Below are 26391 nucleotides of genomic sequence, written 5' to 3' on the forward strand. Positions count from 1 at the left end.
AAATTTTTCGTAAATTTTCCAGAATTTTCGCGAGAAGATAGAGAGAGATAGAGGGAAACTACGTCATGATTTGGCGATCGTAATATATAATATATCGTTAATAATAACCGATCGGTCGAACCTTGTTTGATTTTATTCGAATTGTTTGCGCAGACGTCAGACAACATTAAAAGGTGGTGGGCTTGGTTATAACCTGCAAAATAATAATCATTCATTAGTAACACAAAACATTTTTGTGAACGCATATTTACTATCATCATCATCATCATCATCATTTGGAAAAACTTAACGGACGATCGCGAACGTTGCGGATGTTGTTATCAAATGGACGAGTAAGTTTTATTTCAAATTTTTTTTTTTTTTTTTGTCTCTTTTTGTCGTGTTTTTGAAGAGAGAAAGAAGCATCATTAACGAACGTTTCGTTGTGATAATAATAATAGTTAAAGGAAATGAAGTTTTGTAAACGGAAACCCGATGAATTACCGCCATCGCCACCGCCATCACCACCGGTAGAAAAAAACCTTCGAACTAATTTATAAGTCGGTAATTTATTATTATTATTATTACTACTACTACTACTTTTTTTTGGAATCGTAATTTGACCGGTTAATAATTACGGACGGACGTCGATTTAGTACGATCGGTAAAACAAACATTATTATTATTATTATTATTATTATTATTATTTTATCACGGTTGAGTTTTATTTTTAAAACGCAAAAAGTATTTTATTGCAATTAAGAAAAAAAAAAAAAATTCGAACGGGTTTATTTATAAACGAAAAAAAAATTCCCGGGTGAAAATTTACGGGGGTGGGGGGGAAAGAAACGTACGCGAACGTTCCGCGTTCGAATCCGACAATTTTTTAATGGCGAACGCGAGAACGAAACTTTTTCGGAAACGAAGTTCGAAAAAATTTTTCCTTTTTCCCCCTGAATGATTTCGGTATCGTAATTATTATTATTATTATTATTATTATTATTATTATTATTATTATTATTATTATTATTAATATTTGTTTGTTTTTAACAAACGGCGCGTGCGAACGTTTCACGCGCCCGTTCGTCGGTTAAATCGTAACGGAAATTTTGAAAACCGAAGAAAATTTTTTTTTGCACTTTTCAAACCGCCAAAATCTTTCCGACGGGGAGAAAGGGGAAGGGGGAGAATGAGAGGGGAGGACAGGAAGGGGGAGACAGGGGGAGGGAAAAACAAAAAAAGAATTTATAGAATTTAATTGGGACGTTTGCCCAATTATTTGACCGTTCGCATTAATGTCGTTTAAATTGTCGAAAGAAGACAAAAAAAAAAAAAAAAACAACAACAAAACGAATCGTCGTGTAAATAAATCAGGTCGATGATGTCGTGTACGTACTAATTTTGTTTACTAAAATTTTCGTCGGGGAATAAGAATTCTATCAAGTCACGTGATTTTTTTATTTTTCTTTTTTTTTAATCAGCGAAAGTTGTTATTACGAATGAATGTCCGAGAGTTTGTTTGTTTTTTTTTTTTTTTTTTTCGAAACAAAAGCGCGCGAAAAGGGGTAAATTTATGCGGGGGTGGGGGTGGAAAAGTAATTTAAAAACGGGTAAAAAAAAATTAAAATTTAAAAAAAAATTCATTTGAAACGGATACGAATTCGAAATTCCATAATAAATTTTTTTTTTTTTTGGCGTCGACATCGTCACTTTTGGCTGTTGATCGTGAAACAAACGTATTTATTTATGAATTTTAATAAACGATAAGAAGAAGAAGAAGGAGAAAAAAAAAAAAAACGTTTCCAAGAACTTGTAACGTTGTTTGTTGTTGTTGTTGTTTTTGGTTCGCTCAACAACCATTCGCAATATTAATTACGCGTATCAATTGAACGCATTGTTGAACATCCTGGAAATTTGACGGAATGATTAATCAGAGTGTATGGTACTCATGTGGTACTCACCGGAAAATTTCTGACTAAATATTAAAAAGAAGAAAATTCATTTCCAGTTTTGGATGATGATAATGATGATGATGAGAATAATGTTTACAAAATTTAAAAATCATGTTGCATTTAATTACCAAAACGATGATAACCGAATTATTATTATTATTATTATTAGGATGATGAGAGATTACGAAATAATAATAATAATAAAATATTTTATCAAGCTGGAGCTGGAGCACGTATTGTTTAAAATGACGTCATCAACGATGAAAATCTTTTTATTTTTTTTTTTAAAAACAAATGTTTTGATTCGGTTGTTCCCGGATGAAAAGAAGAATAAAAAACACTTGTTGACACTCGACGCCATTTTTTTAAAAAGAGATATCAAGAAAAAAAAGAAAAAGACGACCGATCGACGAAATGAGAGAGCGAGAGAGAGAGAGAGAGAGAGAGGGAGGGAGAGTTTATTTTCCATTTGTAAAATTTTTTTTTTTTTATTTTCCATTAATTTATTTTCTCCGGTTAATAATGAATTATATAAAAGTTTCCATGGAAATTTCAAATGAAATTCGAGGAGCCCAACGAACCGTGATTTAAGGTCACGTCGAGAAAATTAAAATTTTTTCTTCTTCTTTTGTTGCTGACGTAAGAAGCAGAAGAAAATCACTTGACCAATTGTTGTATCATCCTTCAATATCATCCGGATCCGCGTGTGTGTATGTAATAATGATAACAGTAACAGGAACAACAATAATGATGATGATGCGAATTGAAAAAGTTTCAATTTTTGTATGAAGATTAGAAGAGGAAGAAGAAGGAAAGAAAATTCCAGGAAAAAGGAAGAGAGAGAGAGAGAGAGAGATGGAGAAAATTTTGGAGAAATGAAATGAAAATTTGTATTTATTTATTTGTTGTTGTTTGTTGTTTGTTGTTGTTGTTGTTTGTTGTGCGTGTGTGTGGTTACGTGCGTGAATGCGTTCTTTCGCGAAAATTTCTTTATTTTTTCCTTTTTGTAAATTTAAAGCAACTTTTTGCGGTTTTTTTTTTATTTCGAAATAGAAAATCTTTTCGAGATAACTTTTTCCACGTCTCTAGAAAAAATCCAGAGTTTTAACTGTGAAATAACAAAGTTACGAATTTCTCCAGTTGCTGGATGTAAACGAAAGGAAAATTTTCCGAAAAAATTATTTACTTAAACGAAAAAGGAAGATTGCGATCTGAAGGGAATACTAATCATCTAACTGATTAAGTACCTGGAAAAAAGGTGGGGAGGGGAAGGGGGTAATTTTAAATTTTGGGTTTTCAAGAGTTTGAAGGAATGATATCATGGCCGCCCGATGAACGTTGACTGGATGTCAATCACGTCACAATCAACCCGAGTGTGGATTTTAAAACGTGGATGGAATCCTCATGGAACTCATTCCAAAAAATTTTTGACGCAGCATCTTTAAGGATCCGTCGATGGTAAAAATCATCTCTGATTCTCATTTATTCAAACGAACGGATTTCATACCGGAGGAAGAGAGAGAGAGAGAGAGAGAGAGAAGATTTATCAAAAATTTGATAGAATGGATGTTTGGTGAATCGAAACGGAACAGGAAAAACGCGGGAAGAAGAAGGGAGAAGGAGGAAGAAAGGAAGGAAGAAAAGGGGAAGAAGAAGGGGGAACAGACAAACAACGGACGTCCAGGAGAAAAAAAAAAAAAATTTTTTTTATTTTTTTTTTAATTATCCGTCGGAGAAATTGTAATTGACGCCAAAAGGGAAAAAAAAAATTCAAATTTATTTTTTCGTTTTCTTTTTCTTCTGCTTTATTTTTTGATGTTTTTATATAAACATAATTAAACGACATTTTTTTTTTTTTTTTTTTTTTTTAATTATCGAAAGGTGATTCGGACGACGGAAAAATGCCAAATTTTTCCCCGTTTTTTTTTTTTTTTTTCGTTATGTTGCCGCGCCGTAAATTTTTAATTAGTTTTAATTACTCGGTAAAAATTTTTTTAACGGTTTTGCGAAAGAAAAAAAAAACCGCGGCGCGAACGACTTCTCTCTCTCTCTCTTTTATATATATATTCTCGCGATGATGCGAAAGAAAAGTGAAAAGAGAGAGAGAGAGAGAGAGAGAGAGAGAGAGAGAGAGAGAGAGAGAGAGAGAGAGAGAGAGAGAGAGAGAGAAAGGGAATTTTGTCGCCCGTTAAAAAATTCACAATTTAAAAACGATTGAGAAAAGTTTTTAAAACGTGACGATGACACTGACCAACATACGAAAAAAAAAATAAAAATAAATGGATGGGCGTGTAAACTAAGCACAACCTAAGACGAAATAATAATAATAATAATAATAATTGTGGTGCACCGCCGCCGTCATCGCCGTCGTCGTTGACGCACCGCCGCCGCACCGCCTTGTTTTTTTTTTTTTAAATTTTATTTACTTTACGATTTTATTTATTTATTTATTTATTTTTCTTTAACTCATTTCGTTACTAATTTTTTCGTCTGCTCGGATTGCTTTTGACTCATTTTTTTTTTTTTTTGTTTTTTCCGTTTGCCAATTTAATCAAAACAAAAACAAAAAAAAAAAAAAAAGAGCAATAAAATTATAAGCACAGTTTGACGTGTGTGCGTGTGTCAGAAAAACAAGAGTGAATTATTGGGAAATCCAAATCTTAAATAATAATAATAATAATGATGATGATGATGATGATGATGATGATAATGATAGTATTTAATTATATACATTTTGGAGAACGTTTTTGGCGCCCGTCAGTCAAATTTATATGAATCATTCTTTCTTTTTTTTTTTAAATTTTACAGCAGAAAATGGTGTGAATCGTTTGTCGTTTGTCGTTTGTATTTTGCGTGATAAAAGATAAAAAAGAAAAAAAGTAAACTCCGACAGACGACGACGACGACGTACCTGGAGAGAAACAAACTCCAACCTCCGCACACATTTTTCACACAGTTTTAGAATAATAATAATAATTACAATGAGTGGCATAAAAAAACTCGTTTGTTGAGTAATTATGCTCGTCAGGTGTATCGGTACCTGCGGATCCTCCGCCATATATATATAAAAAGTTTCTGTCGCTTCGGTTGTTTGTCGTTGACGACACGAGATGGTTTTGGTAAGATTCATTAATTATTAACGTAATGTCATCGAACGCGTGTTTAAAATGGTAGACTTGCCAAAACTTTTTTTTATTAATTGTTATTATTTATTTATTTATTCGAGAGTGATGCCTTAACCATTTTGTGTGACAAATACAAATATATAATACCTGATTAAAAATAAACGGAAAGCGAACAAACAAACAAACAAACAAACAAACAATGGCAACAAACCGTGTTGTATTGCCGGTCCCCGTAGAAAGGGAAAGTCAAAGACTCGTTGAAAAAATATTAAACGATGGATAAACGAATCATCATCAAGTTATTGGCGGAGCCCCACGTTCGAATACGAGGAGTAGGAGGAGGATGATGGGGGGTACGCGCGATTTCTCGTGAGTCACGTTTTATTTGGTATATGTCGGCCCTCCATTGACGGGAGCCCATCAGTTGCGATTCTGGCACGGTTGGACTCGCGCTTGGTCGGATTAAGTGTTTATATTAATTGTTTTGTTTTTTTGAGAAAATTTTACGGGAAAAGGTCGAAAAGGTTACGAGTGTTTTTTTTTTGTGCATGACCCCGTGGGAAAATGAGGATTTTGGAAACGATTACTCCTGATGGGGGTACGATATAATTTTTTTTTTTTTTATTTATTAATTTATTTAGGTCCGACGGCGACAGGGAGATACTTGGATTTAAATAAGTATTAACTGATCGGGGATTCAAAAAGGGGATCCCCAAAATCGTACGAGGTGTTGTCTCCGTCGGGTACCAAAAAACGTCGGCGGTACGATGAGTACCGGAAGGGGTTTTTGATAGTCGTTGATGAAGAAATAATAAAAAAATTCTGTTTTTGTTTTCAGGTGGGAAAATCGGAATGGAAGACATCGTCATAATATCGAGCAACAGGAGTCAAGCTGCTGATTTGTGGGTGACGTACCTTAAAACGTGTTTCGATCAAATAAGGAAAAATCGAAATAAACCACCGTTTAGGTAAGCTAGTACTACTCAATTAAAAAAATATACAAAAAAAGGTAACCTAAAGGGGGAGGGGGAAGTGTGAGGGAACGCGGAAAAAGGGGGACGGGAGAAGAGGAGGAGAAGGAGGAGGGAATTCGGTTTGAAAACGTTGCGAAAAGCGGAAATGTGAAAAATAATATAAAAGAAAAAGAAGAAAATAATGAAAATTTGAAAGCCGGGGAGAGGAAAAAAAGATAAAAGGTAGGAGTCGGGAGAAAGAGAGAGAGAGAGAATATTTACAAAAGGTATTAAATTTTAGAAAAAGGATTTTCCCTAAGAGGAAAAATTTTAATGGAAACGTTAAAACCAGGGATTCGAAATTCGGTGGGGAGTGGGAGGGGCGGGGGCGGTGGAAATTTCAATCCGTTTCCAAAATACGAAAAAACACGAAAAGATTCAGCAACAACAACAACAACACATTCGAAATTTTTTTCTTCTTTTTTCCTTTCCCTCGTTTGTTTTTCTCTCGTTTGCCCGAAAGTAATTAAGATTCGAGTGAAACGGAACAGAAAGTGGCAGAAGAATTTTTAAAACAGAAAAAAAAAAAAAAAAAAAAAACGTTTTCCAAAATATTCATTTTATGCCGAAAGTTTTTTTTTTAACGTTTTTTTAATTTTTTTTTTGAATTTGTTTATAACAAAAAGCGAAAAGAAAGACGACGACGACAACAACAACAACAACAAACAAGAAACAATAAAAAGAGTGAAATTGAGACGTGGAAATTTCCTAAAACGGACGAGATTTTTTTTTTTTTTTATATTTCATAATTAGATTTGACAAAAAAAAAAAAAAAAACTAATTTTTTTTAACGACTTTTTTTTTGTATAGAACGCGTGACGTTACAACAAAATGTCGGCCCCCGGTAGCTATTTACGTATTTAACGGTCGATGATAGAAATAATAATGATTAATTACCCTCTTTTTCTGAGGTAAAAACGCCGCGTGGTGTAAGATGTGCGTAAAAATGATGCGATTTCACTCATGAAAGTAGTTCAAATTATATTACGAGAAACGCCGCGTGATCCGAAATACGCACACAAACCGATAAAAATCGATAAGAGTCTGTAATTTTAAATTTCCCGCCAATTTTTTTTCCCCACCACCGACAGATTAATTAATTTATTATCGATATAATATTTTTCAAAACTTTTCAACGGTTTTTTGTAAGATCGATTGATCTATCGATAGATCGATAAAAATCGATTTTTAACCGAAAAAAAAAAACAAGTTTTACGCCGCGGGTAGGTACGTACGCGTCAAATATTTAAAATGTCGCTTGCACTTGACCGTTCGAACGGAATCTAAACCAGTTCAATCGATAACAACAACAACAAACGTTTCCATTGTTTTAATTTTATTCAAAAAAAAAAAAAAAAAAAAAAACGAATTGTTTATCATTGTTGTTGTTGTTGTTGTTGTTGTTTTCTTTTTCGGTCAAATTAAATTTGGAGCATACGCACGGACAAACGCACTCGCGCACTCACGCACCTTTTCTCTCGTAGTAAAAAAAAAAAAAAATTTTTTTCATAATTGTTTTCCGAAGAGTTGCAATCGTTTTGTACCTGTTGTTTATCTCATACCTGTTTGTTCGACGGATTCATTTTCTTTCACCTCAAAAATTTTTTTTTTGAAAATCCGACGTTTATCAATTATCATCGCTTCCATGCCGCGTTTATTACAGTCATTACAAACTGAAAACAAAAACAAAAAAAAACTTTCTATCGTTTCCAGTAAAGAATAAAATTTAAATTTTTTTTTGTTTTGTTTTTACTTCACTTCCGGTTTCTTTTTTCTTTTTTATTCGTCCGCCATTTACAATGGATTACAATGTTGTCGTTGTTGACGTTGTTGTTGTTTGTAATATTGGATTTTTATGTAATTTTTTCGCGGTAACGAAATTCGGCAACGGTGGCGGCGGCGGGGCGGAGGGGCGCGAACCGGAAGGAAGCAGGTAGTAATTTGGGAAGCACGTGTAATAAAATTCGTCAAAAGGGCGCGTCAATCGTATTTAAAAAAAATGATGATGATGATAATAATAGATAATGTTTCGCGCGACGAAATAAGTCAATAATAATAATAATAATAATAATAATACTTTCTCCAATTTTCGATTATTAATGACATGGAGTCGTCGCGTAAAGTTTTAAAAGAAGGAAGGAAGCATTATTATTATTATTATTATTTTTTTTTCGTTTTAGAATATTAAGAATAGAGATAGAAGACTTTGGAAACTCTGGAAGTTCGTTGATATCCGCACTCGAAGAGAAATTACAAAATGCCAAATTAGTTATATTTATAATCTGTCCAGTTTTTCTAGAATACGTCGGTTCGTTTCCAGAACATTGTTCGATCGTTTGCCGTCAGATACGTCCGGATGGAGCTTTGGCTATGCTTTTAGGTATATCCGAATCTACGATAACGGACGATCACAAAACAGGTACGTACATAATAATAATAATAATTTTGTGAATAAATTTATTTATTTGACTTTGTTCGACGATGATGTTCGATGATGAACAAATTTTCAGCTTTGGTTAATTACACTCACTGGAAAAGGATGGAATCCGTCAAGGATCGAGATGAGAAATTCGTCGGTGATTTTTTAGGTGCCGCCATGGATATAATATCTAAAAAGATAACGCAAAACAATCAGCCGACGGAAAAGGGTAGTTTTATGCTCATGCCAAAGAAAGTTAACAAGGTAAAAATTATTATTATTATTAATCGATAAATCGATTAATCGATCGATCGATCGAACGGTTTATTTACACGCGCGCGGAAAAGTTTTTATTTTTCCAACCCCCCCCCCCGAAAAAGTGATTTTTTTAAAAAATGTTTTTATCAATTTCGATTTATCATTTCTGTTTTCGAAATTGAGAGAGACTGAGAGAGAGGGATTGAAAAAGAGAGAGAGAGAGAGAGAAAGATGATGAACGAACGGGTCACCATTTTGTTTTGACCTTTGTTAACACGCTTTACTTTCCGACGATCGAAATCGTTTTCGTCATCGTACTTATAAACAAACGTTAAGTAATGTTTGTTGACGATTTTACGTTTGTTTGTTTGTTTGTTTGTTTGTTTGTTTTTTTTTTTTAAATATATTTTTAGTTGGGATTCCAAGAGTTTTTTTTTTTTAATACTGATAATTAATTACGTAAAATATTTTTTTTGTAAAAAAAAAAAGAAGGTGTGTTTGTTTAATTTGTTTTCCTTCATAGAAACAAACGATACAAACGCGCACTTCCTCACTCACTCACATACAAAAGAAATCCGGAGACTGACGACAACAGAGACGACGCCGCCGAATTAAATCAACCCGAACGGGGAGGGGGGGGCGTTTTTTCTTTTGTATTTATAAATAAATAAAAAAAACAAACGCCCGATGGTTTCATTCACTTGTTTTCAATGAAACGAAAGAAAAAAAAAAAAAGTTTTTTTATTTTCCACAGAGTCAAAACAAGGTATTGATTTTACTTAACGAACCAATCACGAAAGAAGATGTGATGACGGTGACAATGATAAGAAACAACGAAGTTTTCGAAATACCATCAGTGAAAAAAAGAAATCCCTACACTCTCATATTTAGAATGCCGGAAGAATTTTTGACGGTGTCACTGTTGGTGACGATACGGGTCGAAAGGAACGGCGTGGATTTGGGTACGAAATTGTTAAAATGCGAAAGTCAACTCTATGCCATGGCTCAAATATTGAAATCATGCGACAGCCCCATCGAATTCATGTGTCAGGTAACGTGAAGGAGACCGTTGGGGAACAACCCGAACCCGTTCGCTAACCCCCGTTCGTTCGTGAATTGATTCGTATTCCTTTTCCAGGCTTTGAACATTGTTCCATGCGACAAAGAAAAATTAGACGATATTCTCATGTCGTCCTTTCAAAGAAACGTTCCGCCTAATTTTAATATATTACAAACGTCGGGATTCGGACAACTTCACAGAGGTGTCATAAGTGAGTAATAATCCGTTTGTTACTGTTTGTTTGTTTGTTTGTTTGTTTGTTTATTCACCTTTAAGGAAATGAGTGTATTCCGATACGTGTTCGATTCGTTTTTATTTTATTTTATTTTTCCCCCCGCAGTCAAAGATGAATATCCTACTCTACTTCATTTCGCCGCCCGTTTTGGACTAGAAAAACTATGTTGGGTATTATTGGAATGTCCCGGAGGTGAATTAGCATGCGATATACGTAACGTGTGCGAACTCACTCCCTCCGAAATGGCCGAAAATGCGGGTCACACAAAATTGGCAAACGCTCTTTGCGGTTACATGGTAACGTATTTCAGTAGTACCTTTCATCTATCTCTCTTTAACTCTCATCCCTTTCTTTTTCGGTGACGTAATTTTTTTTTTTTTTACCCCCCCCCCCGTTGTAGCAAATGACTGAATTCACGAGCGTTTACACATTCATTAAAGGAATGGGAAGCGAAAAAAACAATAATAATAATAGCAGTAAATCAGGTACGTAAAACGAAACCGACGGTGACGATGGGGGAAAATAAAAAAATTTTTTTTTTTACCCGATTTATCTTTTTATTCAGATAGCAGCGATGATTATTTGAATCCCAGGCCTCTGAGCGAAACCTATCAGGTACCCCCGTCTCCGAGACCTCTGGCACAAATTTATTCTCATCCCCCGTTCGGTTACATGCAAATGCAATCTCCGAAATCCAGTTCATTGAGTTCGTCGATATCCGATTCGCCGGATATAGGTAAACATTTACGTTAGGGGTGGGTAGGGGAGGGGGAAGGGGAGGAAAACGAAGCGGAAATTAGTCGTTCGGTTTTCCGAATTTACAAAAATAAAAATTTTCTTTTCACTTTTCCGAACAGGAAGAAATTTGTGTTCGTCGAAAGAAAGACTTTTGTATAGGAAAAACAGCGACGACAGCCTTAAAAAAACAGGAGACGGTGGTGATAGTCATCATCATCATCTCAACCACCTCCATCATCATCATCAGTTCAGGAGTTTAAAAGAAAATGGCGGTAAAGGCATACAAGACGAATTGATTGAAATAATAAACGATTTTAAAAATAACGTATTCACGATATCGGAAGTTGAAAAACTCGTGGAAGACTGGAGAAATAGAAACGACGTTCAACAGTCGTTCAAAGAAAAACAGGTACCTCCTGGAAATTATAATCGGTAATTTCGTTACGTTTCTTATTGACGCCGCCATCTCACATTCTTCGTTTTTTTTAAAAGGAACAACTCAATAAAATGAGAGAAGAATACGAACGCGTTCAGCAAAAGTTAAAAGAAGACATGAAACAAGTCGGACGTCCATCACCGCTGGAAAGAATTCGGAAATTTTTCCGCGGGAAAACCAAAGATTCGAAATATTCGGACGAGTCGCAAGAGAAAGATGGCGAAAATTCTTCCCTCCACCACAGGCCATCGAGCGGATTAAGTCTTCAAAGTTCGAATAGTGAGTAAAAAAAAAAAACGTTTCCGCGTCTAAATCGCTAATGACACGTTAAAAAAAAAAAGTTTTTACTTTTATCTAATTACACTTAAAGTGAGAGAAAAAGTTATTGTTCCGCACGATTTGAATTTTAACGTAGTATCATTATTATCATCATCGTGGATTTAATAAATTTTTTACGCCGGTGAAAGAATTATTATTATTATTAGGAAATGAAATTCCAGTCGGTCGTCCATTTTTGAATTTTTTAATTACCATCTGAAGATATCATCGAGTTCTTGTTTCGTGGCAGCAACAACAACAACTTTTACCGAATCAAAAACAAAACCGTTCGGTTTCAAAATTTATTATTATCGTTTCAGGTTCGTCGTCGTCGTCCGGACGTTTGAGTACGGGAAGTCACTGCAGCGGAACGAGTTTGGGCGACAGCGGAACGCATTCGGACACGGAATCCGAACGTAAAATTCGTTCGTCGCCATCGAACGGATTTTGTCATACGTACAAAGCCAAAGAAATTTTAGAAGATTACGACGTTCCCCCGCCGAATCCCATATGTTTCATCAACAACAACAACAACAGCAGCAACGGTGGGAACAACAGCGGGAACAACAAACAAAAATGTTCTGCTACAAACGGGATATTGAATTACGACATTCCGCCACCGTCGCTCACGTTGAGCGATTACAGTTTCAAACAGAATTGGGATAACGAATCTTGCATATCGACGGATTCGTTGAACGCAACAAACAAAGTCAATTATTATAATTTGTTGGGGAAAGACGTGGCAATAGCGCCAAATCAATCGACTTTGCATTCTCGTTTGGCAAAGGGTCCGAGTAAAAATTCATTGAAATCCGTCGAGGAAAATAACAAGAAGACTGATGATAATAATTGTTACGAATATATAAATTTACCGAGTTTGAAAGCTGACGCCGACGTCGATGACGTCAACGACGGGGAAACAATTTTGGGAAAATCGGAATGCGAAAGGAAATTGTTGTTGTCGCGAGAGGATAACGATGATGAAGAACTCGAGAGGAATAGAAAAAACGTCGATGTCAATGACGTCAACGATGACGTCGACGATGACGACAATCGTTTACCCGATTACGTAAACGTCGAAAACGGAGTGAAATGATGACGAGGGGAGGGGAGGGAAGGAAGGGGAGGGGAAAGGAAACCTCCAGGTTTAAACGTGTCCGCCTCCTTTAACACAACAAGAAAAGTTTCTACGTGCCAAAGGTTGTTTGTTGCAAACAAAATATCATCAATGCAAACAACCGTTTGTTCGTTTGTTTGTTTGTTTGTCCATCAATTATACACAAAAAAACATTTTTTTTTTCCTTACAGCCGTTTATAATTTCATATATGTAAACCATACATTAAAATAATAATAATAATAAATTATATAATTTAAATTTTCTTCGGTTAAACCTATCACAATAACAACCGACGGAGAAATTTATAAAAAATAATTAAAAGGTCAAAGGTTAAATTTAAAAAAAAAAAAAAAAATCATTTTTACTTATTATTATTATTATTATTATTATTATTATTATTCAATTGAAACAATATTGAAATGCAAAAAAAAAAAAAAAATTAATTAATTAATTAATTGTAAGTCATGTATCTCGGAGTGGATGAAAATTTAGCATAGGATTTAATGACTTTATTAACGGCTTCTAAGAAATCTTTTTCCGTCGCGACTTTTCTTCTCGCTCTTATCGCAAACATTCCGGCTTCCGTGCAAACCGAACGTATTTCCGCACCTGGAGAAAAAAATGGAGAAAAATTTTATTATTAGTTATTTTTTTAACCGAAAGATGTCGGTGAGGTAGGTCGTCACGTGACTCACCCGTGCTGTTGGGACAAAGGCGAGCCAACAATTCAAAACGTATATCTCTTTCGACGCTCATGGATCTCGCGTGAATTTTAAATATGTGAGTCCTTCCCTCCAAATCGGGTAAACCGAATTCGACTTTACGATCTAATCTACCTGGACGCATGAGTGCCGGATCCAACGTGTCCGGTCTATTGGTCGCCATTAATACCTGTTAAGAGAGAGAGAGTGTTCGAATGTAAACTAAAGAAATTTAAGAAGAATTTCGAAAGAGATTTGTCAAGAATGGGTACTCGAAATCATCTTACTTTAATGTTTCCTCTAGGATCGAAACCATCCAATTGATTAATTAATTCTAACATTGTTCTTTGTACTTCGTTGACACCGCCTGAACCATCGTCGAATCTGGCACCACCGATGGCATCGATTTCATCGAAAAATATAACGCATGCTTTTTTACTTCTCGCCATTTCAAATAATTCTCTAACCATTCTAGCACCTTCTCCAACATATTTTTGTACCAATTCAGAACCTATGACTCTTATGAAACAAGCATCCGTTCTGTTGGCAACAGCTCTTGCGCATAATGTTTTCCCCGTACCTGGAGGTCCGAATAGTAAAACTCCTTTCGGGGGTTCAATTCCCAAATTGACAAATTTTTCAGGATGTAGTAAAGGAGTTTCGACAACTTCTCTTAGTTTTTCTATTTGTTCTTTACATCCTCCTATATCACTATATGTCACATCCGGTTTTTCTTCGACTTGCATCATTGTTACTGTCGGATCTATTTTCGGAGGTAGGGGAATATGAATTTGATATTTATTCCTATCGACTCTGTTATAAAAAGAATAATAATATTGTTCTGCCATGATTTAATTTAAAATGAAGAAAAAGGTTTTGGTGGTAAAAAAAAAAAAATCAGACATACCCGACTCTCATTCCTTCTTCGATATCTGTCGGAGCGACAGAATCAGCCAAGTCGACGACAAATTTAGCAAATTGTTTAACATTAATTATATATTTAGGATTATCAGTATCTGCATTTATGATTTTTGTACATCTTGCAACTTGAAGTGGTTGTTCATTTTGTAACGCTTGTTTGTCTGCAGCTAAATCCCATAGAGCAGGAGGTGCAAGACCAGTATCAGATTCTTTAATTCCAGTTAATTCATTAACTCTTTTTATAATACTCTGAATATCTTCTTCAACTTGTTTAATAGCTTTAGAATAATGTCCCTGTCCATAACTTTTTAATAAAGCTATGTCTGCTTCATCCAAAGCTAAAATAACCAAAAATAAATTTTTTTTTTTTTTAAAAAGCACAATGATGGTGTGTAACTCATTAGATAAAAAATTACCTTTAATTTCCTTCTCTTCTTTTTCATCTCCTTCTTTAGTTTTTCTCATATCATTTCCCAAATAATCAGGCATTTTGAAAAATGTATTTTTTATGTTCTTTTCAAAAAAAAAAAAAATAAAATGACAATACAAAAATCAAAAGGAGTATTAGTAAAAGTTTAACAACGTTGCTTTACAGTGTTGCCAAACGTTATTTTTTTGTAATTCATTACATAAATTTTTTTTCAAAGTAAAACAAAATGGTTTTATATATTTTAATGTTTTGTTTAAAATAATAAAAGAATAATATTAATTGAGATAAATCAATAAAATTTAATTTAATTTAATTAAAAAAAAAAAGGATTGAGAAGGAGCCGCGATGACTAGTGACACGACAACACTGATTCAGGTTTTTTGAATGAAGAAAGTGACACTGTGAAAAGATGGCTGCTGGTTGTTGTGGAACAAAGAAGCAAAAATTAAATAATAATTCTAGTAGTTTAACGTGCAATGGAAATTCGGTGATACAAAACGGATTAAAAAATAAAATGGTTGCTCATCCCGAAATGTGTTATTTCTGTTTCGATGTTTTATATTCTCATCTTAACAGTTTAGAACCACCAAAGACACCAAATTTTAGCAACGATCCTTAGTAAGTAAATTCTTTGTTACAAAAAAAAAAAATTTCTTTTTAAATTATTTGATCAATTTTTTAGTAGGAACTAGAAAGGGGGGGGAGGAGGGAAATTATTATTAATCGTATATTAAACATTATTTAAAAACAAATTAAAATAAAAATTATATTATAATTAGAAAAAAAAAAAAAACGAATTTAAAAAGGGATGATAATCAATTTTTTTTTTTTTTTAAAACTTATATGTGGGTCAAAGATTTTTCAAGGCCAGTTTTTAATTTATATTTATTTATTTATTTATTTTCAGTCCGCTGTTCGTGACATGGAAAATTGGAAAAGATAGACGATTACGAGGCTGCATAGGCACTTTTAACGCTATGAACCTCCATTCTGGATTACGTGAATATGCTGTTACAAGGTGAGAGAATTAATTCAAGGTGTTCTACCATATGCTGACACACACACACACACACACACACACATAAAACTAATCTTGGTGGAGGTATGATAGTATTAAAAGTGTTCCACGCTGCCTTGTGGTTGATATATCTTATTTTCAGCTATTTCTCAACAACGGATAAATAAGTATATTTGTCAATTTTAAGTTCTAATTTATTTCTTCTCGACATTAAATTATTAATACAAAATTAGAGCTTGAAATTATCATTATTATTCAATTTTATTTTATCATTTAATTAAACATATAAAATTTGTCTTAGAAATTATTATTATTATTATTAATTAAATATTTTCTAAGTCGAATACAATAAAATAAAATTGAATAATAACGAATAAAATTTTTTTTGAAACGAAAATAAGCATCAGTGAAAATCATTAAAATTTCTTGACGATATTAAACGAGAGATTAGCAGTTGGCATTACTGTCGAAAGATTTTTTAAAAATGATTTTTTGCTGTTGCTGTTTGTACTGTTTTTTTGTAATAATGATGATGATGATAATGATTGGATATGAATTATAATAATTAATTGAAAAATGTTGACAAAAGTGCTTTAAAGGATTCGAGATTCAGTCCAATAACGAGGGATGAATTTCCAAAATTATATGTGTCCGTATCGATTCTACGTCATTTCGAAGATGGCGCCGATTATCTCGATTGGGAAGTAGGACTTCACGGCATACGAATCGAGTTTCACAATGAAAAGGGCAATAAAAAAACAGCTACTTATCTACCGGAAGTTGCGACGGAACAGGGTAACGGTTACTACTTTTCAAATGTAATAATACTCTTTGAATGATAAAATTGTTGATGATTTCGTTTTTAATGTTTTAGGTTGGGACCAAATTCAAACGATCGACTCCCTTCTTCGTAAGGGAGGTTTCAAAGGATCCGTTACGCCGGAAATAAGGCGTAATATAAAATTGACGCGGTATCAATCGGAAAAGATAACAGTGAGTTATCAGGATTACGTAAATCAATGGAAAAACAAATCTTGCTAGCAAATATTTTGGGGCTCAGCGGGACCCTCGTGGATACCCTGCGGGCCCCCGACGCCCCAACCGCCAATGATGCCTCGTTTGTATCAGGTGCCTGTCGTTCCTAACATGTTCGTTATAGGACGTCCACAACCTCCTCAACCTCCTACTCCGACGCCGACGCCGATGCTTCGCTATCCATCTTCCATTCCAGTGTGGTGGGATTCGCAACCGGGTCCTTCGTCGCGCGTTGGACGACAATACTCAGGTACAGGCCATTCTAATTATTCGTCGGATAATCATTTCAGAAAGCGTAAATAAATTTACAAGTTTTATTTTTTGTCCTCGGCCTTACTACGAAAAAAACCGCCCCCCAAATCTCTTCCCCCCGGAAAAATTTTTTTTTTTTACTTTTCTTCTCTTCTCGTTACGTCCGAATGAGAATGAAAATTTTCTGTCAAAAATTTATTAGAAATTTAATTAATTGAATAAATCATTTTGTTCGTTTCGAACGCGTAACACAAAAAAAATATTATTATCATTATTATTATTATCATTATTATTATTATTATTATTATTTAGTATTATTAAAATTAAATTTTTAATTTTTATAGTTAATAGAGAGAAAGAGAGAGCGATCCGATATATATATATATAACCCAATGACCTATTTTTTTTTTTTTTTTTTTTTTTCGTTTTAATATTTTTTCAAATTTTAATGGCTGATCGATTAGGGAGGAAAAAAACGCAATTTATTATCATTATTATTATTATTATTATTATTAAAAACGCGCGCGAAAATCAACCGATGATTATTGTTTAAACTTTGAGAAAAAACAAAACAAAACAAATACACATGAGGATGTTGTTTGTCGTTTGAATAGTTTGCTGTGCGTACGACAACCACAACAACAACAACAAACGAAAGACAAACGAGTAATACAATAATAATAATAATAATAATGATAATAATAATAATAATAATCATAACATTTCGTACAAATAATTCAGACGAGTCGAGTTGAAATTTTTCTCATAACGTTTTATACAAAAAAATTTTCCCGTTTTTAATTTTATAATTAATATTACTTACATAATTTTATTATCGCTTATCAATTACTATTATTATCATCATTATTACTTTTTTTTTTTTGGGGAGATTGGGGGGGGGGTTTTCTGTAACGGTTTCTGAAAACAATCTCCTCGCGTTCGCCGTCGGTCGGTTTGCTGCACACTGTTAATTTAATTATTATTATTATTTTTATTTTATTTTATTTTTTATTTTTTACGGTTTGTCGTTAATCGATTATCAATTAATTAATAATAATGATAATAATAATAGTAATATTAATAATAATAAAAAATGGTCGCCCTCCGTTTTAAGGTTTTAAGGTTTAAAAAAAAAAAAAATAATAATAATAATAATGTGTTAGACACAAATAGTAGATAATAATAAGAAAATAATTAATTAAAAGGGGAAAAAGACAAAATAATAATAATTATTTTAATTAATGATATTATTAATAATAATAATAATGATAATTATAATTATAATTAAATCCTGCCACGATGATTCCAAAAAAAAAAGAAAAATTTGCTCATGGAAAAGTTTTTTTTTTTTTTTTTTGCTGTTGGGAAATTTCGATTATGGTTGTTTATATCTCTGACACACAAACACACTGCCATCGATTATTAAAAATAAATAATTAATTATTATTATTATTATTATTATTATTATTATTATTTTAATTTAAAAAAATATGTATTCGCCAAAGAGACTTTTTTTTTTTTTTTTGGAATTTATACGATCATGCGAAAACCTGAAAGCGTTCAGGTTCGTTTTTTTTGTTGTCGGATTTTCCGTTAAATGGAAATCGAATAAATTTTCGTTAAAAAAAAATTCGTTCGGCCTTTTGTTTTCTATCTCTCTCTTGCGCACGTGAATTATTATTATTATAGTGAATAACGTTATTATTATTATTATTATTTTTATTTTTAATAAGAAGAAGGTAATAATTTAACGATTTAAAATAATTTTTAATGTTTCGCTTATGTGAAAAATCAAAAAGAAAGATAGATAGATTGAATTTAAATGAGAGAGAGAGAGAGAGAGATATTTTTTAAAATTTGCGTATATATATATATATATAAATAAGTTTGAAATTTATTTTTTATTAATCACACACACACATACATACATACATAAAATTATTAAATAAATTTATTAAAGTTACTTAATTAATTAATTAATTAATTTTTTTTTATAAACAAAATCATATGGAAAGTACGGAAAAAAAGAAAAAAAGTTTTTTATGTACTTAAATTTTTTTGCGGGCATACAACGTGTAAATTGTTATTAATTAATAGTTTCGTAAATAAATAATTAATAAATAATTAATAATAATTAATAATAATAATAATAATAAATTTTTTTTCGTCTGGAAATCCGATCCGCGTAAAAATTTTCATTTTTTTTTTTTTCATTTTTTTTTGTTGTTGTTGATCTCAACATACAAATTATTATAAATACATATATATATATATTAATATTATTATTATTATCATCATTATTATTTTTTTTATGACTAATAATTGTTTAGATTAATTATAATTTTTAATTATAGATTTTGTGAAAAAAGAAAAAAAAGTTTTGCTTAAATTAAATAAAAAATATCCAATTCGAATTTAAGTTTAATTATTATTATTATTATTATTATTATTATTATTATTATTATTATTATTATTATTATTATTATTGTCATTCATATATATATATATATTTGTATCATTTCGATTATTATTATTATTATGTTTGTTTGAAAATTTTTTTTTTTTTTGTTTTATTATTACTATTACTAATATTACTATTATTATTATTATTATTACTACGTCTGCTATTATTACTATTCTGTTATTATTATTAATTTTAGGTAAAATGATATTTAATTTAAGGGAAATAAAATATAAATAATTATAATAATAATAATAATTTTTTACTGTATCAATTTAATCATGATAAAAAAAAAAAAAAATTCGACAAAAAAAAAGGTTTTTTTTTTTTTTTTTTTTTAAATCACCAAAATAAAGTATTAAATCAATTTATAAAATTTGTTTTTTTTTCTTTTCTTTTTAGCTATAGATATTTATATATACTAATTACAACTACCAACAGGATTTATAACAACACTAATACATTTTTAGGTTTTATCGAACCTCATTCGATAAGGTACGAATGATAAAACGGTTTTTTTCTCCGAACGATTCACTGTAAACATGTTCGACAGAGTAATCGTCATTGAGGTTAATGATATTTTATATATATATGTATAAAAAACTATAATTTATTATTGATTATTTGAACTTTCTGCCATTCTCACAATGTCCATTATATTTTGCAATTCTAAACTTTGCATGTATGGCAAAAAAAGTGCCAACAAAACATGACCTGTAATTATTCCATGAAATTTTAATGCGCCACTTTTAAATATGTTTTTGTAAAATTGAAAAAATCTTTTGTGATCGTTTTTCAACGATGGAATATCCATTGATTTATTTATTATTGCAGACAATGATATTAATATAGTGCCTGTTACCGAAGGATACATGACACCAGTAATAATTTGATATAGAGAATTTCTTAGTTGCAAACATAGTGGACAATCCATTTTCATAACCAATACATTATTTAAAACTCTCTTAAACGAAAAAAAATTAAATTAATTAAGAAATTTTATGTATTTTAATTAATTAATATATTTTTTTACCTTTTCGTAATAATTATTGACGTAATATACTGAGGTCATGCCGGGTATATAAAAAGGAAAAGTTCCACCAACGTATAATTTAATTTTTTTTAATATATGTTTTGTGATAATGAAAGAGCCGAGTGCGGTAAATCCCGCAGCTATGTAATGTCCATTTTTTAAAAAAAAACTGAAATTTAAAAAAAATGAGAATAAGAGACAAATATTTAATTACATAATAATTAATAACCGGGGTTATTATGTTCATATAACGATCTTACACATCAGAACTATATCTCCATTTATTAACGAGATTCGTTTGATGTTTTAAAACTTCTTCTTCGGTCATTTTAACAGCATTTGGAGGAAGATTTTTTTCACCCACAACGGTGTGTATAATCATTTTTTCTTTAATAAAAAAACAATAATAATAATCTAAACAAAACCTAAACTGGTTAAAACGACATCGTCTGCTAACAACCTCCGTTCAATATTTATTTTTCAACCAATGAGAGTCGTTCGGTATGATGTCATTGTAAGATTTTCAACCAATGAGAGCAGAGAAGTCGTTTGCTTTTCAAAATCCTCACAAGTAGATATAAGTCTCGAGAAGCCATTTTAGGAAAGAGATGAAAATATGAATTTTTGTTTTATTTTCGCGGTATTTCGGGGGTTGGTTTTATATTAAAATTGCCTTCTAAATTTTGTGAATAAGTTTTTTTTTTTTTTTGTGCGTGTGTGTATGTTTAATTTCTTATCGTTTTAACCGCCTTAAGTTATTTACGGTTTTTAATGTCTTAATATATATAATATAAAAGAGAGAAAAAAAAAAAAAAAAAAACTTTGCGGACATCAAACTGGGGACTGTGACTACACCCGCTTATTTCCAACCCTTCATCAAAAATATCAACAGCGTTTATCGGGATATTATTATAATGCCTGTTAGGAAACAAGGTGGTAAGATCAAATTACTTGTAGATTTAAGACTAGGGGTAGATATTTAAAAAAAAAAAAATCAAATCTAAATATACCCGTTAAGGGTACGTAAATAATTAACACTAATAGTAGGTTGTGGGTTGTGGTTTTTTATTATTATCATCATCATTATTATTTTATATATATGTATATGAAAAAATAACGAAACGAGTTTTGTACTAATTTTAGAAAATTACCAGTGATAATATTTATAGTTTCCTGGGGAGTCTAAAAATTATTTTTAATTGTTTTTAATGAGCTGGTGAGTAAGTTTTTATTTTTGAATAAGTTATGAACTTTATCGAATTCACAAATTTTTATCATAAAACATTCTATTAACATTTTAATAATGGTGATAATAATAATAAAAACAGAGTACACAGATTGAATTGTAATTAAATACAATAAAATAACAGAAAGAAAAAATTTGAATTGTTTTGTTATTTTTTTTATAATAATTCAATGAGTCGATTTGTGATTTATTTATGAATTATAATTAATACTATTTAATTCGAATAAGTTTGAGATATTAAAATAATTTTTTTTCTCTGTTAACCGAATGTGTTGTGAGGTTTGTTGTTGTTTAACCACAATCCAAAATTTTGTTTTTACAAATTATCATTCGATATACATTTTTAAAAAATTCTTTTTTTACAACAGATTTTCAAAAAAATTTTCTTTCGAAATAAACAATAAAACAGTTTTTTTTTGCTTTTTGGCACAAATGCAATATCATTGAATATATATACACACACACACACACACAATTTTTTTTTTTTTGTAATTTTAATTTTAACCTTTTATTCGCTTACAATTAATAATGTGTTTAAGAAAAAAATTTTTTTAGCTTTCCTCTCTCTCTCTCTCTCTCTCTCTCTCTGCCACCATTTTTACAAATTTTTTTTTTTTTTGTTTTTAACACTTCATGAGTATCATTATCATCTGTTATCATTATTTATTTAAATAACATAAGGGATTCATATTTAAATTTTTTTTAAATTTCATTTTCAATACTTGTTTTAAAAATATTAGGTAAACATGAATGAAAATGAGTTGTAATTAAACACATCCTTGTGAATGTGTGTGTGTGTGTGCAGTTTTTTTGTTTTCTTAACAACAACAACAACAACAACAAACACACAATCAAGTTAACAATGAATAATTATATTTAATATTTGAAATGTGTTATCAAAGTACCTTTAGCTGGTAAAAAAAAACAAAAAAAAAATAATTTTTTTTACTCATCATTGATTCGTTATTTTGTTTGTTTGTTCGTTTGTTTGTTTGTTTATTTATTCAGGACGGGATTTAAAAAAAATTTTTTTGTTGTTGCAATTATTTTAATTTTATTTCGACCGTGTAAAAAAAAAAAAAAAAAAAAATTATATGTATTTATATATAACGTCACGAAAAGCAAAAACCGTGGACGCGTTAAACAAACATAAAAATAAATTTTCTCTCTCTCTCTCTCTCTCTCTCTCCGGTTGTTAGGAAGAAAAAGGTGGCTTTATTCGGGAAAAATTTTATTATTATTATTATTATTATTAAATTCGCGTGTTTTAATGATTAAGAAATTAAAATTTATTTATTTTTTAAACGTTGATATTTATTCAACTGACTGACTGACTGTGTTTGTTACTTTTTTTTTTTTTTTTTTTTTTAAACTCCAAATGGAAGACTAATAAAAAATAAATAAAAAAGCGACTCGGAAATAAAATTCATGCCAGGTCGAAATAATAATGGGGGTGGAATGGGGATGGGGAGAGGGAGTGGGGGAAAAGCGGCAGACATGTTGAAATTATTACAATCGAAGAATATGGTAAAAAGAAAAGGAAAAGTCTTGAAACAGTCTTTAAATTTTTTTTTTTTTATATGTGAATCGCAAAGGAAATTTAATTTGTAAAATGACGTCATTTGTATTTTACTTACAATTTGTTTTCGTACGAATTTTCTAGAAAAAAAAAGAGATAGATAGATAGATAGAAAGAACAACACTAAACAGACTTGTTTCGAAAAAAAAAAAAAAAAAATGTTCGATTTATTTTTCTTTCGAATTTACAAAATCAATAAATCTATATCTACGATTCGATATTGATGTTTTTCTTCTCTTCTCTCTTGTCTTCTGCTTTCGGTGATGGTTACTCTATCGTATCAGACCACACTCTTAGCAAAGAAGAAGAAGAAGAATCATCTACTCTTGAGGTTGTAGCAAGGAAGATGTTCTCATGGGTATGAGTTAAAACTAAAAGTCGATCACTTAGTTCGTAAATATTGTCGAGTGACGTCACAATCATTAAATTAGATGAATGAATGAATGAATGAATGAATGAATGACTGATTGATACCAAAAAATGATGGACGAACGTGACTGGAACACGACAGAATCAGAAGAACCTTTTCTTTTCACCGCAATAAAAGCTCTAACGATGAGCAAAGGATGGAAAGGAAAGAGAATAGTCTAGAAGGTTCGCTTCTATTTTCTATTTTGGTACCCGTTGTTACAAAGTGGTACCCGTCGTTACCGTTTTTTGGTGTTTATAACGTCCATAAACGTTTTCTTGAATAAATTAAGGATGGAATCATGGCAATATTTGGACATACACATAGATGATAGATACAAGACAAAAAGTAAAAAACTATGAAAGTTGCCATCTTCTTTTTCTATTTATTTTGTTCTCTTCGTCTTTTTTTTTTTCATCTTTGATATTATTTATTTATTGATATTGATATTATTTGTTTAAATAAAAAATATACGAATAATAATAATAAATTTATTTTTTTTATTTAAACAATAATTGTTCGATGTAGAAGGAATCGATGTAGAAAAAAAAAAAAAGAAAAGTAAAATAATAAAATAAGATAAAATATATATAAATTAATTTAATAAAAAGAAAGAGAGAGAGGCAGGGAGAGGGAGTGGGGGAGGGGAATGATAATAAACAGACATTGAAATGTAGAGTGAGAGAGAGAGAGACATTTGCTCGAAGGGATACGGAAATACGGAAATCCGGAAAATTCATTTGATTTTAACAAAAGTTTTTCAAATCGAATTCGATTTAACAAAAAAAAAAAAAGAAAAACAAAAACAAAAATTTTTTTTTTTTTTTTTTTTGATGTTGGCACGAGGAAATTTATTATGTTTCCGATTGTTCGATCAAGGTATTCGAATCGTGAAATAATAATAATAATGATAATGATAATATTATCAATCGTCGTGAGAGACCTTTGTGTAACTAAGTCATAAATTCAAATTAAATGACAACGTTTAAAATTCTCTCTAGTGCGTGTGTGTGTGTGTGTGCGTACGTGTGTCTGTGCGTGTGTGCGTGGTGGATATTCTTCTGCTTTTGATATTTTAGAATTTTCCCTTTTTGAACGATATAATAATGAATTCCGTGGAAATCGATAATGACGTGTGAGAATTTTATACGATTCGGATCGATATTTTTTTTTTTTGGGGGGGGGGGAGAGGATCCTTTTGTTGTGACTGACCTTTAACCCCTGAACGACTTTGCTTTTTTTTTTTTTTGTTGATATCGCAAAATTGCATTTGACGTTTGACAATAATATAACGAAAGAGAGAAGAGATGAGAGCGAAAGGTTTGCTTGTTGGGGTTAATTAAAAGTTTTTTTGTTTGTTCGTTCGTTCGTTTGATCATTTCGCATTTTATTCTTTTTTTTTTTGGGGGGAGGAGGGAGGGGAGGGTAAGAGGGCATTTACGAATTTACCCGATTTTTTTCGCCGTGATTAAAAACGATTTTTTTTTTTTTTTCGTTCGGTTAGTCTGCGACTCTAAATGATATCGTTTAAAAATTTTGCGGTTGTTAAATTTTTTTTTTTTTTTTTTTGGTCTTTTCAATTAATTATATCGTTGGGGGGTAGAAAAATTATTAATTATTTTTTTTAAATTTTGCGTCTTTCATCCGTCTAATTAAAACTTAAAAAAAAAAAAAAAAACAATTATTTATTTATTTTTTTCCCCTCCTCCTCCCCCACCCCCTCCTCCTTCTTCTTCTTCAAAACAAAAAAAAAAAAAAAGTCGTAATAAAGTAAAAATTTAATTAATTAAAAAAAAAAAAAAAAAAAAAAAATTGAATTCCTTTCCCTACCCCCCCCTACCCCACATCCTCCCCATCGCCTTCCTCTTTATCCTTCTTCGATTCTTTTAAACTATAATTATTATTGTGGTTTTTTTTTTTTTTAAACGGGGTTTTAAACAAAAAAAAATAAAAAAATAAAAAAAAATTTTTGGGTAAAAAAAATTATTATTATTGTCGTCGTCGTCGTTGTTGTTGTTGTTGTTGTTGTTGTCATTTGCACGAAATCTCATTTCGGAAATAGTAGGGATGGTGGTTGTGGTGGTGGGGGTGGGGAGGAGGCAAATGAAAATGTGGTTTTGTGTTTTGGAGAAGTAAATTTTTGTCAATTTTAAGGCGCGTTACAAAAATAAAAAACAATTTCTATTAAAAAAAAATTAACAACAACAACCCCATTACAACCTGTTGTTTAATTAAATGGCGGCAAACTTATTAAAAAAATTTACTCTTTTTTCTTTTTCTTTTAAAAAAACTAATAATTACGTTTGTTTGTTTGTTTTCAATTCCAAAAATAAAAAAAATCGATTACTTTTTTTTTTTTAAATTATTACTCACGTTATCATACATATTATTATAATCGAACGTTAATATTTTGTCCGTTAATTTTAACCACGAGACCTCTTACTCTCGACAAACGGTTTTATTAAAATACAATGGCGTTTTGTTACATATACCCACACACATGTTGTTGTTGTGCGTGAATATAAATACATATTTACAAAAAGTACTTGTTTGTGTACTAAAAAAAAGTTTTTTTTTTTTAAAAAAAAAATATCGCTTCCGATGAAGGCCAACGCCTTCTAAAAAAAAAAAAAAAAAAAACTTCAAAACCCATCT

The 26391-nt window shown here is 31.1% G+C and overlaps 4 protein-coding genes across 4 annotated transcripts; 2 read left to right on the forward strand and 2 right to left on the reverse strand.

Annotated features, from left to right (window-relative positions):
* Nucleotides 1-8168: 8168 nt before the first annotated feature.
* Nucleotides 8169-12629, forward strand: Phum_PHUM577900 (uncharacterized protein; the record flags this gene model as incomplete). Its single annotated transcript, XM_002432192.1, has 11 exons — nucleotides 8169-8191; nucleotides 8250-8488; nucleotides 8580-8752; nucleotides 9501-9797; nucleotides 9885-10017; nucleotides 10147-10337; nucleotides 10442-10526; nucleotides 10607-10777; nucleotides 10899-11188; nucleotides 11272-11494; nucleotides 11854-12629. The coding sequence occupies 11 exons, from the start codon at nucleotides 8169-8171 to the stop codon at nucleotides 12627-12629; spliced, it is 2601 nt and encodes an 866-aa protein (XP_002432237.1).
* A 473-nt stretch (nucleotides 12630-13102) lies between these two features.
* Phum_PHUM577910 (26S protease regulatory subunit, putative) lies at nucleotides 13103-14738 on the reverse strand (the record flags this gene model as incomplete). Its single annotated transcript, XM_002432193.1, has 5 exons — nucleotides 13103-13260; nucleotides 13347-13542; nucleotides 13640-14165; nucleotides 14260-14611; nucleotides 14690-14738. 5 exons carry the CDS (start codon nucleotides 14736-14738, stop codon nucleotides 13103-13105), a joined length of 1281 nt encoding a protein of 426 aa, XP_002432238.1.
* Nucleotides 14739-15112: 374 nt separating this feature from the next.
* On the forward strand, nucleotides 15113-17059 carry Phum_PHUM577920 (uncharacterized protein; the record flags this gene model as incomplete). The annotated part of the gene is made up of 5 exons (XM_002432194.1): nucleotides 15113-15321; nucleotides 15611-15721; nucleotides 16311-16516; nucleotides 16596-16732; nucleotides 16763-17059. The coding sequence occupies 5 exons, from the start codon at nucleotides 15113-15115 to the stop codon at nucleotides 17057-17059; spliced, it is 960 nt and encodes a 319-aa protein (XP_002432239.1).
* Nucleotides 17060-20082: 3023 nt separating this feature from the next.
* On the reverse strand, nucleotides 20083-20884 carry Phum_PHUM577930 (uncharacterized protein; the record flags this gene model as incomplete). Its single annotated transcript, XM_002432195.1, has 3 exons — nucleotides 20083-20433; nucleotides 20575-20671; nucleotides 20763-20884. 3 exons carry the CDS (start codon nucleotides 20882-20884, stop codon nucleotides 20083-20085), a joined length of 570 nt encoding a protein of 189 aa, XP_002432240.1.
* Between the last annotated feature and the right edge of the window lie 5507 nt (nucleotides 20885-26391).

Source organism: Pediculus humanus, genomic scaffold (genome assembly GCF_000006295.1).
Source record: "Pediculus humanus corporis 1103172108307 genomic scaffold, whole genome shotgun sequence".
NCBI classification, from domain to species: Eukaryota; Metazoa; Arthropoda; class Insecta; order Psocodea; family Pediculidae; genus Pediculus; species Pediculus humanus.